The sequence below is a fragment of the Neofelis nebulosa genome, chromosome X, assembly GCF_028018385.1.
Source record: "Neofelis nebulosa isolate mNeoNeb1 chromosome X, mNeoNeb1.pri, whole genome shotgun sequence".
Classification (NCBI taxonomy): Eukaryota; Metazoa; Chordata; class Mammalia; order Carnivora; family Felidae; genus Neofelis; species Neofelis nebulosa.
In genome coordinates, this window is record NC_080800.1 from 101,567,423 (window position 1) to 101,579,462 (window position 12,040).

Genomic DNA, 12,040 nt, shown 5'->3' on the forward strand with positions numbered 1-12,040 from the left:
TCTCTCTCTCTCTCAAAATAAACATGTAAAAAAAACCAGATCACTTCAGTATTTGCTATAAAGTATTAAAACAGTTCCTTGTGATTCTAACTGTCCCCAAAGGTTCAATTCCCTTTAGAAAGTAGTAGTAGGAAACTGGCTTTTGACAGAAGAATGTAATGGAATCAAGTAACCATCTTTCCCTTTGTACCCAGGCTACTAAAAAGCAAGGTCAAATATTCCTTTTTTTCTTAATTTTTTTAATGCTTATCATATTTGAGAGAGACAGAGCATGAGCAGGGGAGGGGCAGAGAGAGAGGGAGACCCAGAATCTGAAGCAGGGTCCAGGCTCTGAGATGTTGGCACAGAGCCCGATGCAGACTCCAACTCATGAGCCCTGAGATCATGACCTGAGCCGAAGTTGGATGCTTAACCGACTGAGTCACCCAGGCACCCCCAAGTATTCCTTCTTATGGTGAATGTACTTGCTTATTCACATTTTCAGTAGCTTCATTTTCCATTTGTTTTACTAAGCTTAATGCATATATCTTTCACAATAATCCTTCCAGTGGGAAGGGGGGAATGTCAGCGTTCCCACTTCATCCCACTTAATCCAATGGTACAGCCAATGTTAGACAATTTTAAGAAATACCGTAATTGAAAATATAATTCCATCTTGCCAGTCACAAGGCCACATATTCATTAGGATTCAGGTGACAATGTCATCGTGAAGTATTAACTGGCATCTCAAAGATTTACCCAAATTGTGTAAGGAATCACTAATGGTTTATTAGGGTAAGGCAATTCATTTGCATAAGATACTTTTATTTCCCTAGTATAAAACAGTTCTTCCTTAGTTGTAGGAGGAAACTAAACCAGTTGCTAAGAATGTTCCCCCAATCAGAAGATTTGTCCATATTCTTCTCCCTAAGTAATTCACAAATAGAAGATCATCAAGTACATATCCTGAAACAATTCTGTTTCTAAATGCTGCATGTCTTACCACACCTGTTAATCAGTTTTTATATTATAAATTGTAAGGGGAGAACTCCCTAAATTATAAAGGGAGAAAAAAACAAAACTACCTCTAACAGTTACCCACTTAATGTGCATTTTTTTTTAATATTTATTTTTGAGAGAGACAGAGTGCAAAGTGAGAAGGGGCAAAGAGAAAGGAGACACAGAATCTGAAGGAGGCTCCAGGCTCTGAGCTGTCAGCACAGATCCTGACGCGGGACTTAAACCCACCAACCATGAGATCATGACCTGAGCTGAAGCCAGACGCGTAGCCAACTTGAGCCACCCAGGTGCCTCTAATGTGGCTTTAAAAATAATCAAATATTGGGGACCCCTGGGTGGCTCAGCCGGTTAAACATCCAATTTCGGCTCAGGTCATGACCTGATGGTTCCTGGGTTCGAGCCCTACCCGCATCAGGCTCTGTGCTGACATTTCAGAGCCTGGAGCCTGCTTCAGATGCTGTCTGTCTATCTGTCACTCTCTCTCTCTGCCCCTCCCCCACTCACACTGTCTCTCTCAAAAATAAACATCAAAAAAAATAATAATCAAATATTCTTCCTCAGTCCAAATGATTATTTGATTTCCCTAAAAACCTCCAAATACTTGAGTTCACCAGTTTTTCCACTTTTAAAACAACTTGGTACTATTGTGGAGATGCTGTCTCAGGTCCTTGAGAACAAAGACAGAATCTACTTTCTGTCAAAGAAACTTAAACTGAATGTCTTAGGTTCTTCCAAGGACTCAAGTATTTTGTGAATACTTGAGTATTTAGCTTTCCACCTCACTTGATCCCGCTTTTCAATAAAAAAGGAAAGAGCACAAGCCTGAGCTACTTGAGATGTTATGATCAACATCTCAAAGGTGGCTTCACACTGATGTTGATCTGTGCTTCAATTAATTCTTAAAAGCAAAACAACAAAAAAGGCTCAATTTGGTGAAGCAAAGTACTACCTCTACTACCATTACCAGAATAGAAATATAACCCACAAAAATGAATACTGGGCATGCAGTTTTATCTTGAATCATGCAATTATGAAAATGAAAATATTCACTTATGAGGAGGAAAGGCAACAGGAAATGTTTAAAAAAAAACAAAGGTTCCTGCACACAAGTACATTAAATAGCACTCTCTCTACCTTAATATTTAAGCGCTGGAGAATAATTTTTCTAACAAAGAAAGCAATAGCCTAGAAAAATCTCCTGATGTTTGCTACAACATTTTTTTGAAAAATGCATTTCTCTTACCAGGAAAATGGACCAAGACTTATTCTTAACTTGTGAATACAGATCAAAATGAGAAAATAAACGCCAATGAAAACTAAAATACGAAGAAAGGGTTTCAGATAAAACTTCAGCTGAATTTAGAGCATCTTTTGAAGAAAAAAAAAGACCCAACTACCAAGACAAATCTCTTAGAATGATTATTTGCCATAACCGCCCCCCACACACACACACACCCCTCCAAAAAATTCAGGTCAGACATTTAATGAACATCCACATGCACTCAGAGAAGTTCTGGAAGGTATAAAATCATTTAGTAGCAGAAGAAAAAGAATGGCAATCACAACACCTGGCAATTAAATTTTAAAAGTTTATTATAATTACCAATGACTAATAAGGTAATATCTAACAAAAATTCTAATATATAAATTCTTAAAAAGAAAAATAATGAAGATCTTCAAACAAACAGATAATATTCAACAAATAAAAATATTTCTAAACTAGACCAAGTATGGACATAAGGCTAACATCTTCCGATTAAGACCCTGGAACATAAATCCTCCAGTAAGGTTGCTTGTGACACAAAAGAATGCTGAGTTCACTGTGTTAATGATTTCTACTAAAACCAGAATTCACCACTGGATCTACCAGTACATCCAAGTTTGTTAGCATAATCGCGGCAAGTCCTATGCTAACATAAAGTTGTCAAGAAACTAATTTCAAAATTAAAGTGATTAAATGTGTATTTTTCACGTGTGGCAGAATTCGAAAGTTTACATTTAGTTGTGAAACTTGTAAGAATAGTTCTAAGTGTTACTAAGAAAGACAACAATTATGTTTTGGTAGTCCTAAGAGTTCTATAATTTATCATCAAAAACATCAGTATCTCTCGAAACAATAGGTTAGCTAGGTGTGTGATGGACCATTCAGACAAGCAAAATAGTTTTTCTTTCCTATGATTACCTAACAAAGCTTATTCTTCAAAGCCAACACTTTCCATCTTAATAGTTGCTTTCCATGAGGCACAATTAAGAAACTGCCCTCTCTGCAAGTTACTAAATGCCCCATACTCTCATGTGTTGCTTTAGCACTATGTTCCTGAAGTTGACTACAACTCCCAAAATATACTGGTAGGAAGTGAGAGACAAGAAATGAACAACCTCATGAAATACACCATGCATTTTTCTTAAAAAGGTAGTTTTCAGTCAAGTTAAAGCTCATCTGCTAATTTACCTCATAAAAAACTAAAAACCCACCCAAGACATTATCTTAAATATTGGTCATATTCTAAAAGCCAAATCTCTAAAAGGATTCACTAATACTTTGTTGGCGCACTACCTTCATTTTGTTATTAACAGTTCCAGTTACTGGTTTATATTTAAGAGGCTCTGTTTTCAGACAAAGGAAAGGATTTGGGGTAATATATTTACAACACCATTCATTCTAATAAAATGAAAATGCTAGGTACAAATACTCCAAAGTCAGACTGTACACAACAAAGTTTTCAAAGAAGGGAAAGAGGTCAGATAAATGAAGCCCAAGTACTGGATGGTGATGTATTTGCCTACTTAAAATATTTCATTTTGCCACACAACTAACAACTTTACACTCTTCATATAACAGAATACAATTATAAAACTGACTATACTGATTTGAATTTACTATACTTCAAACTACACTCCTCAAAGCACGGAATAACTACATACAAATAAGCCCTAACAACAGTTTTGAAAAAGCTCTTCAGGAACAATACAGGGAGCATGGATCATGCAAATATACATAAAGTGAAACCAAAATCTCATTTTGACAAGGTATTTCAATCTCCTACATCATTGTTTTTCTCCAACCACTGCCAGTAAGAAGCCAAGCAGAATTTCACCTTCTATCCCTAATACCACTCATTCTAAGGTGAAATAAAACTGTCAAAAACAGCTGGAAGGAGGAAGCTGAGCAATCTATAAAGATGACAGACCCTAAATAACTAAACAAAATAGTGAACTGATTTATCAGTTTGGGGAGATTATCCTAATCTAATACAGATGAAAATAATGGTTTGGTTAGGTAAATTCCCATCCTGCCTTCCCTACACACAAGGGACTCAATAGCTATTTGTTAAACAGCATGTACAAGAATCTGGAACATGTTCCTAACAGTTACAAATGAATGTTTATCAAATAGACTTTTCACTTTATAAACCAATAAGCACTCTAAGCAAACGCCAGGAAGGTGAGGGGGTGAGGGGGTGAGGGGGAGAGGGGGAGAGGGGGAGAGGGGTAGGGAGGCGGGCACGGGGCGGGGGCTGGCGCGGGAGGGTTGAACCAAAATAAATATGAAACATAGTTCCCTCTTCAAGGGTCTCTCAATTCGTTAGAGTACAAGAGTACACAGGAGAAAGTCAAAGACCAATTAACTGCTAACCTGAGTGGTACAGACTTTAAGAGCAAGAGCTGTCCAGAGAAGTTTAAATATCTAAAGATTGGAATGATATTACTTTTAATAGCTATCACTTGAGCACTTACTATAAGCCAAGTGCTTTAGAGGCATTATTTAGTCTTCACAACAATCCTTTGAGTAGAGTACTTATTAATCCCAATTTACTCAAGGGGAAACGGTCAAAGTGGTTAAGGAACTTACCCAAGGTCACTCAGCTAGTTAAGTGGCTAAGACCGCCGCTTACCCAGGAAATACAATTCTAGAGCTCACACTGCTAAGACTTCATAAAGCACTGCGAGTGCGCGCGGAGCGGGGGGTGAGGTGGGGAGGCCATACAGGCTGGCAATATTACACGTTCAAGATCGGGGAACGCGTTCCCCGATTTCGTTCGAAGTAACGAAGTTCCAAAGATTCGTTATCTTATGCACGAGCAACACGAGCAACCGTAAACTAACTAACGGGGGGGGGGGGGGGGGAAGACCGCAAAAATGGCCAAAGAGAGTTAATCTCATACAATGTTGAGCTTTAGCTAATAACGCGATTCAGAGAAAGAAATTAGAAATAAGTTACTTGTTTTTGAATCTGGGGTTTGTTTTGCTGCTTAAACGATTTCTTTTTTTTTTTTTTTTTTTTCCGAGAGAGCGCAAACTGAAATTTTGGGCGAGGAAACCGCGGGTATGGCAAATTACTGTTTTCTGTATTACCGGGGGAAAAAAAAAAATACAAGTTTTATGACTAAAGGAAACGCGTTATTCCAGGTACTCGAGAACCTTGGAGAGTTGCCAAAATTAGTTGCAGTCCCAGGACAAAATGGGGCTTAGGAAACATTTAATGACGAAAGTTGAATCAGACCCGAAATAGCTCTAAAGTGAAAAGACGGAGCAAAGAAATGCCGGTAGGTCTTCGGGGAAAGCGGTAATCCCAGCTACACTTCTCCCACGGCCAGCCGCGCCGCCCGAGGCCGGGACGATCCGAAAGACCGCTCCCCAGGAGGACGAGAGGTGCCAAGCGGGGCTCTTCGCGACGCCCCGGGCATCGCGGCGGCGGGCGGAGAGGAGGGGAAGGAGTCGGGACGGTTCGCCCTCCTCGGACTTCGGGCAGAGGAGGCGCCGGGCTCCAAACTGCGGAGTCGAACGGGTGCAGAGTGAAGAAATGGGACAGAGAGACAAAAAGTCCGAACCCCCCCGGCGCGGCCCCGTAAAAAAGAAAGGAACCAAGTGAGCTCAAGCGAAGAGGGGGACAAAAAGAGACGGAGCTGGAGCGCGGGGACCCGCAGGGGCGAAACGGGAGTTCTGGTAAGAGACTAAAGGAGGACAGCCTACAGCGGGCAACGGGGATTTCGGGGAGGCCAGGGAAGGTAGGAGGTCGGCGGCGGTGACCAGCACCTCTCCTCCCCGAGTTCGAAACTCCTAGCCAACCCTCCACACCCGCCGCCCGGATGGGGGAGGGGGCACATCTTCCCCCCCCCAACCTCTCCCCACTTGGGAGAGCACGACTGACGCCCGGGCCCGGCCCGGCCGTGCGCCCGCCTCCAGCCCGGACACTCACAATTCGCCTCTCCCTGATTTCTCCCAGTTCTTTATCCACTCTACGGGAACCACCACAGTTGCGGCCGCCATCTTCCCCTCACTAGTAGCAGAGGCCCGGATGTGTAGCACGCGAGCGAGGGGTCAAAGGGGAGCACCGCCCACGGGGAATGCCGGGAGCTGCGAGTTCGGTTTTCGATTTCCCGCCCCACTTTCCTCCCCACCCGCGGAAACCCGAGGCCCTGCCTCCAACCGGGTGGCTGAGACCCGTGGGTCCCTTTGCAGAGTGACCACGCCGACCGCGCCCCCTACAACCCTTGCCCTGTTGCCCTGGCATCCCTTTAGAACAGGAAAAAGTGCCATCCCCGGGCCGGCTCAGCTTCTCTTCTTCCGTAATACCTACTCCAGGCCACTAATTCAAGCATGTATTTTTCAAGCACCTAATATGTGCTAGGCACTGGGGATAGAGAAGCAATAAGCCATTGTGCCTACCCTCAGCGAGCTCACAGTCTGTGGGAAAGACGAGCATAAGCAGATCAGCTACAATACACCCTACCAACTGCTGAGAAAAAAGAAATTAATCAGAGAAGAAGCAGCCATTTACTATGTGCTAGGCATTATGCTAATACAAGGGAGACAAGCTAGCGAGGAAGAGAGAAATTGACCCTTGGAAACCCTTGCTGACACCCTACTGTAATCGGCTTCTGTCACTCTAACCTTACACAAGACTAGGGGGCGCAAGTACCATAAGAAACAACTTGCTTACATTACACCGTCTCAAAAGTATCTCCCGACTAAATACTATTTCAAAGGCGAAATAAAAACTTTACTGTGGGAAAACATGGCGGACTCCGTCCTAACTATGACGAAAATCAGCACGCCCAGAAATGGGCATCATGTGCCTCCTGATAAGGTGCTAAGAAAAACACTAACCAATTTTGTAGCGTTCATCACGCCAAAATTCGCATACCCTGAATTTACTCATGAGGGAGCATCAAACAAACCCATCTTGAGGGACAGTCTACAAAATCACTGGCTTGCTTGCACTGTTCAAAATCGTCAAAGTCACGAAAGACAAAGAGACAAACTGAGAAACTCCTCCGGATTAATAGAAACAACAGACAGGACAACTGATCCCCAGCCAGAAAAAGAACATTTTTGTTTTGCTAAAAAGGGCATTATTGGGACAATTGACAAAATTTGAATATCTATAGACTAAGTAATAATATTATATCAATGTAAATTGCATGATTTTAATACTTGTACTACGTTAACGTGGAAGTCCTTGTTTAAGAAAATACTTCGTGGAGTATTTAGAGATAATGGGGCATTACCTTGCAACTTACGCTAAAATGTTTCAGAAGAAAACTGTAGGATGATTAAGCAAATGTAAAATGTTAACATTTGAGGAGTCTGTGTGAAGGACAGGCAGGGATTGTTCCATTTGTGCAACTTTTCAAAATAAAAAGGTTGTAATGATACGTGTTTGGGAGAAATTTTAGAAAATATAGACAACCAAAGGAAGAAATCCTACCACACATATATTAAGGTACGAACTTTAAACTAGTATCTTCTAAATTTGGCAAGTTTCGCCAAATAGACCATGTTTATTTGCGTTGAAAGGCTGTTCAGGGGATAGGCTGTATTCAGAAGTTCTGGGAAAATACTACGTTGTTCATGATTGTTTTTCATCAACTATATCTAGTCTCCTAATGTCCTGTCTGATTTCGAAATCCTAAAGCCACTCATTAGAAAACATACACCGCTCTGTTTCAAGGACATCTGTTCATAAAAACCCTTTGCCCTTTCAAGGAGGTTCAGAGATATGAGTGCCCGTTGATCTTTTCATTTTTCATTATTATGGAATATTTTTAAAGTGCACAGAAAGGCATAGTGAATCTTTGTTGTACCATCATCCTCCCTTACAAAAATGTAAAATCATTATTACAGGATGGCTTCAGTGCTATCCTGCTGCTTATGTATACTTCACTCTATAATCTATAGCAGTGGGCACTATCCACATGTGAGTCCAGGTAACTCTTTGCAGAGGACAGGGAGGATCCTGTGCATTGTAGATTATTTAGCAACATCCTCCCTGGCCTCGACCCGCTAGATGTCAGTAGAACCTCCCTCCCTCCCCCCCCCCCACCCCCACTCCCCACACACCAGTTGTTAAAACAATATCTCCAGACATTGCAAAATGTCTCCTGCGGTACAAAATAACCCCCTGTTGAGAGCCACTGACAACATTCTGCTGTATCGTGGTTTACCTTGCCACTTTATCGCAGTGATTTCTCCTTCCAAACGCTGAACTGTGTGCAGTATGTGTACCATTCAGTATGCCACAAATATGATATGACCTGACTGCAGTGATGCCCTTTGGAGCCTTGATCTTCCCTTCTCCCAGAGTCTGCAGAACTAATTTTCCATGTTATGATGACTCCTTTAGGGATTCCTCAGAGCCAGTTGGCTGTTTGTGCCATAAGATTGCAAAGCTATCATATCTTTTGCATCTTTGTTGTTGGCTTGCCTGTTCTTTGCTATCAGTGTCTGGTATTGTCTCAGCAGCTGAGAGTACTGTTCACTGGGGATGTCACCGGCTCCTGGATACCAATGGACTAGGCAGGGACCGAGGTCTGTGGTGAAGGCTAGGGATTAGGTAGTTTCAATGTTGACAGTCTGATGCATGGAGTGATAGGTTAATTTTAGGTCATTGTAAGGTAAAGCAAAACAAGACAAAATAGATAAAATAATGGAAGAATGAATGCAAAAACTGTAGCCTTTGTGGAATTGTCCCCTAGAGTGCTGTGTATCAGTATTGGATTTCTATTAACTGAAGACTTAATTATGTTAAATATGCATATTAAAATATCTAGGATAACCACTAACATAGGATATTATATACCTTCCAAACTACCAGAGGGGGGAAAATTGAAAGAGAGAGAAACAAAATCAATCAATTCCCAAAAAAGGCAAGAAAGGAGAAAAAACATTTTGGAAAAGTGGGACAAAGAGAATAGAGGAAGATGGTAGGTTTAAACTTAAATATATCAATAACTGCATAAAATGTAAATGAACCAAATGCTCTAGTTAAAAGTAAAGATTATCAGTCTGCATTTAAAGAAGTCTAGCTATTTTTAAGAGGCACCCCTAAAACACAGGTACACAGTAAATTTGAAAGTAAAAACGATGGAAAAAATGCACCAGGCAAATACTATGATCAACAAAAATTAAGCTGTTACAGCTAGATTAATATCACACAAAATAGACTCCAGGGGAGAATAATTACTAGATTTAAAGGTTATAAGGGGCGCTTGGCTGGCTCAGTCAGTAGAGCATATGTCTCTTGATCTTGGGCTTGAGGTTCAAGCCCCAGGTTGAGTGTAGAGATTACTTAAAAATAAAATCTTTTAAAAATACTGAAAAATAATAAAGACGTTTACAATATATTGATAAAATTTTCAATTCAACAGAAAAAAAAGAAATAATCCTAATCTTGAATGAACTCAACAGCTTTGAATATATGAAACAAAAATTAACAGAACTACAAGGAGAAATAGACAAATCCACCACCAGAGTGAGTCTTTAATTTATCTCTCTCATAAATTCATAGATGAAGCAGACAAAAACTCAGGAAAGATGCAGAAAATTTAAATATCAAATAAGTTTGTTCTGGTAGATACTCAGAAAACACTGTACCTAGCAACTAGAAAATAAACATTCTTGGGGCACCTGGATGGCTTAGTTGGTTAAGCATCCAAATTCGGCTCAGGTCATGATCTTGCAGTTTGTGGGTTTGAGCCCTGTGTCAGGCTCTGTGCTGACAGCTCAGAGCCTGGAGCCTGCTTCAGATTCTGTCTCCTTCTCTCTCTGCCCCTCCCCACTTGTGCTCTGTGTCTGTCTCTCTCTCTCAAAAATAGATAAACATTTTAAAAATATTTTTAAAAAGAAACATTCTTTACAAGAACATGTGAATGAGCCACCATGTACAGATTGTTCACTGATCAAAAGCACCTAGCCAAGGGGACAAGTGGGGGTCAAAACCCATCCCATGCTCCACTTGCTGAACCACATGCTCAGGTGTGGTGCTACATCCATCTGGAAGAAAGAGCATATTTTCCTAATTCACACAAAAGCAATATGTCATCTAGTGGTGGTCCAGTGCATGGAACATTCGTGAAAGTTAATCATACACTAGGTTAAAAAAATGTCAACACATTTCAAAGAAATCAGTCTCATACATTTCACATTTTGTGACCACACTGCAATTAAATTGGAAACCAATAACAAGAAAGAAGATAAAGAAAACATCTATGTTTGGGGGCGCCTGGGTGGCTCAGTCGGTTGAGCATCCGACTTCGGCTCAGGTCACGATCTCGCGGTTCGTGAGTTCGAGCCCCGCGTCAGGCTCTGGGCTGATGGCTCAGAGCCTGGAGCCTGCTTCCGATTCTGTGTCTCCCTCTCTCTCTCTGCCCCTCCCCCGTTCATGCTCTGTCTCTCTCTGTCCCAAAAATAAATAAAAGTTAAAAAAAAAAAAATTAAAAAAAAAGAAAACATCTATGTTTGGAAATTTAAAAACATACTTGAAATCACATGTCAAACAAATCATACTAAAAATTAGAAAATACTTAACAACAATAATGAAAACATTACATATCAAAAATAATAGGGGCACCTGACTGGCTCAGTCAGTAGAGCAAGTGACTCTTGATCTCAGGGTCATGAGTTCAAGCCCCACGTTGGGCATAGAGCCTACTTAAAAAGAAAGAAAGAAACAAAGAAACAAAGAAAGAAACAAAGAAACAAAGAAAGAAACAAAGAAAGAAACAAAGAAAGAAACAAAGAAAGGGAAAGAAACAAATTTAAAAATGATGGTTTGCAGCCAAAGTGGTATTTAGAAAGAAATTTATGTCATTAAACCTTCGTATGAAGCAAGGCTGGAAATTAAAAAGCTAAGCATCCAATTTAAGAGTTACAAAAACAAAAACAAAACAAAAAGAAGTTACAAAACCAATAACGGAGTAAATGAAAGCAGAAATAAAGACATTTTAAAATAACAAATGTTAATAAAAAAAAAGAAAATCGCCAATACAAAAGATCAATAAAACCAAAAATTGGCTGGTTGAAAAGTCTAATAAAACTGATAAACCTTGGGGCGCCTGGGTGGCTCAGTCGGTTAAGCGTCTGACTTCAGCTCAGGTCACGATCTCAGGGTCTGTGAGTTCAAGCCCCGCGTCAGGCTCTGGGCTGATGGCTCAGAGCCTGGAGCCTGCTTCCGATTCTGTGTCTCCCTCTGTCCCTCCCCTGTTCATGCTCTGTCTCTCTCTGTCTCAAAAATAAATAAACTTTAAAAAAAAAACAAAGAAACAAAAAAAAAACTGATAAACCTCTGTAAAGACTAATTACAAAAACGGGAGAAGATATATATATATACACACACACACACAAATATTAGGAATTATACACACACACACACACACACACAAATATTAGGAATTGTATCAGTTGGGTTTATGACAAGAAACAACATACTCAAAGTGGATAATTAAGGACAGCTTTGGTTTTTTTTTAAGATTTTATGTTTACGTAAACTCTACACCCAACATGGGGCTTGAACTTAAAACCCCGAGATCAAGAGTCGCATGTCCCACCAACTGATCCAGCCAGGCGCCCCTGAAGACAGTTTAATGAAGGAACCACGCACAAGGATGTGAGCAGGATTAAGGGAAATCAACAATGGATAGTGAAGCACCTCAGGGCTAGCAACACGGGAAGACATTAGCACCCCCAAATCTAAAGGGGCAAGGAGAGGGAATGGTTACCAAAACCTAAGGAAATAAGGAAAAATTAAAATAAAATAAAA

At 40.6% G+C, this 12,040-nt stretch overlaps 1 protein-coding gene across 15 annotated transcripts in view; it reads right to left on the minus strand.

Moving 5' to 3' along the window:
- THOC2 (THO complex subunit 2) overlaps positions 1-6,327 on the minus strand; it is a 114,615-nt gene extending 108,288 nt beyond the window's left edge. For 10 of the 15 annotated variants that reach the window (XM_058713821.1, XM_058713820.1, XM_058713817.1 and 7 more), the window contains exon 1: positions 6,200-6,326. In XM_058713821.1, coding sequence (XP_058569804.1) covers positions 6,200-6,270 — 71 coding nt within the window. In that variant the 5' untranslated portion in view covers positions 6,271-6,326. Of the gene's footprint in view, positions 1-6,199 lie in introns of all 15 variants that reach the window. The other 5 variants (XM_058713812.1, XM_058713811.1, XM_058713808.1 and 2 more) reach the window with 1 other exon arrangement.
- Positions 6,328-12,040: the final 5,713 nt, after the last annotated feature.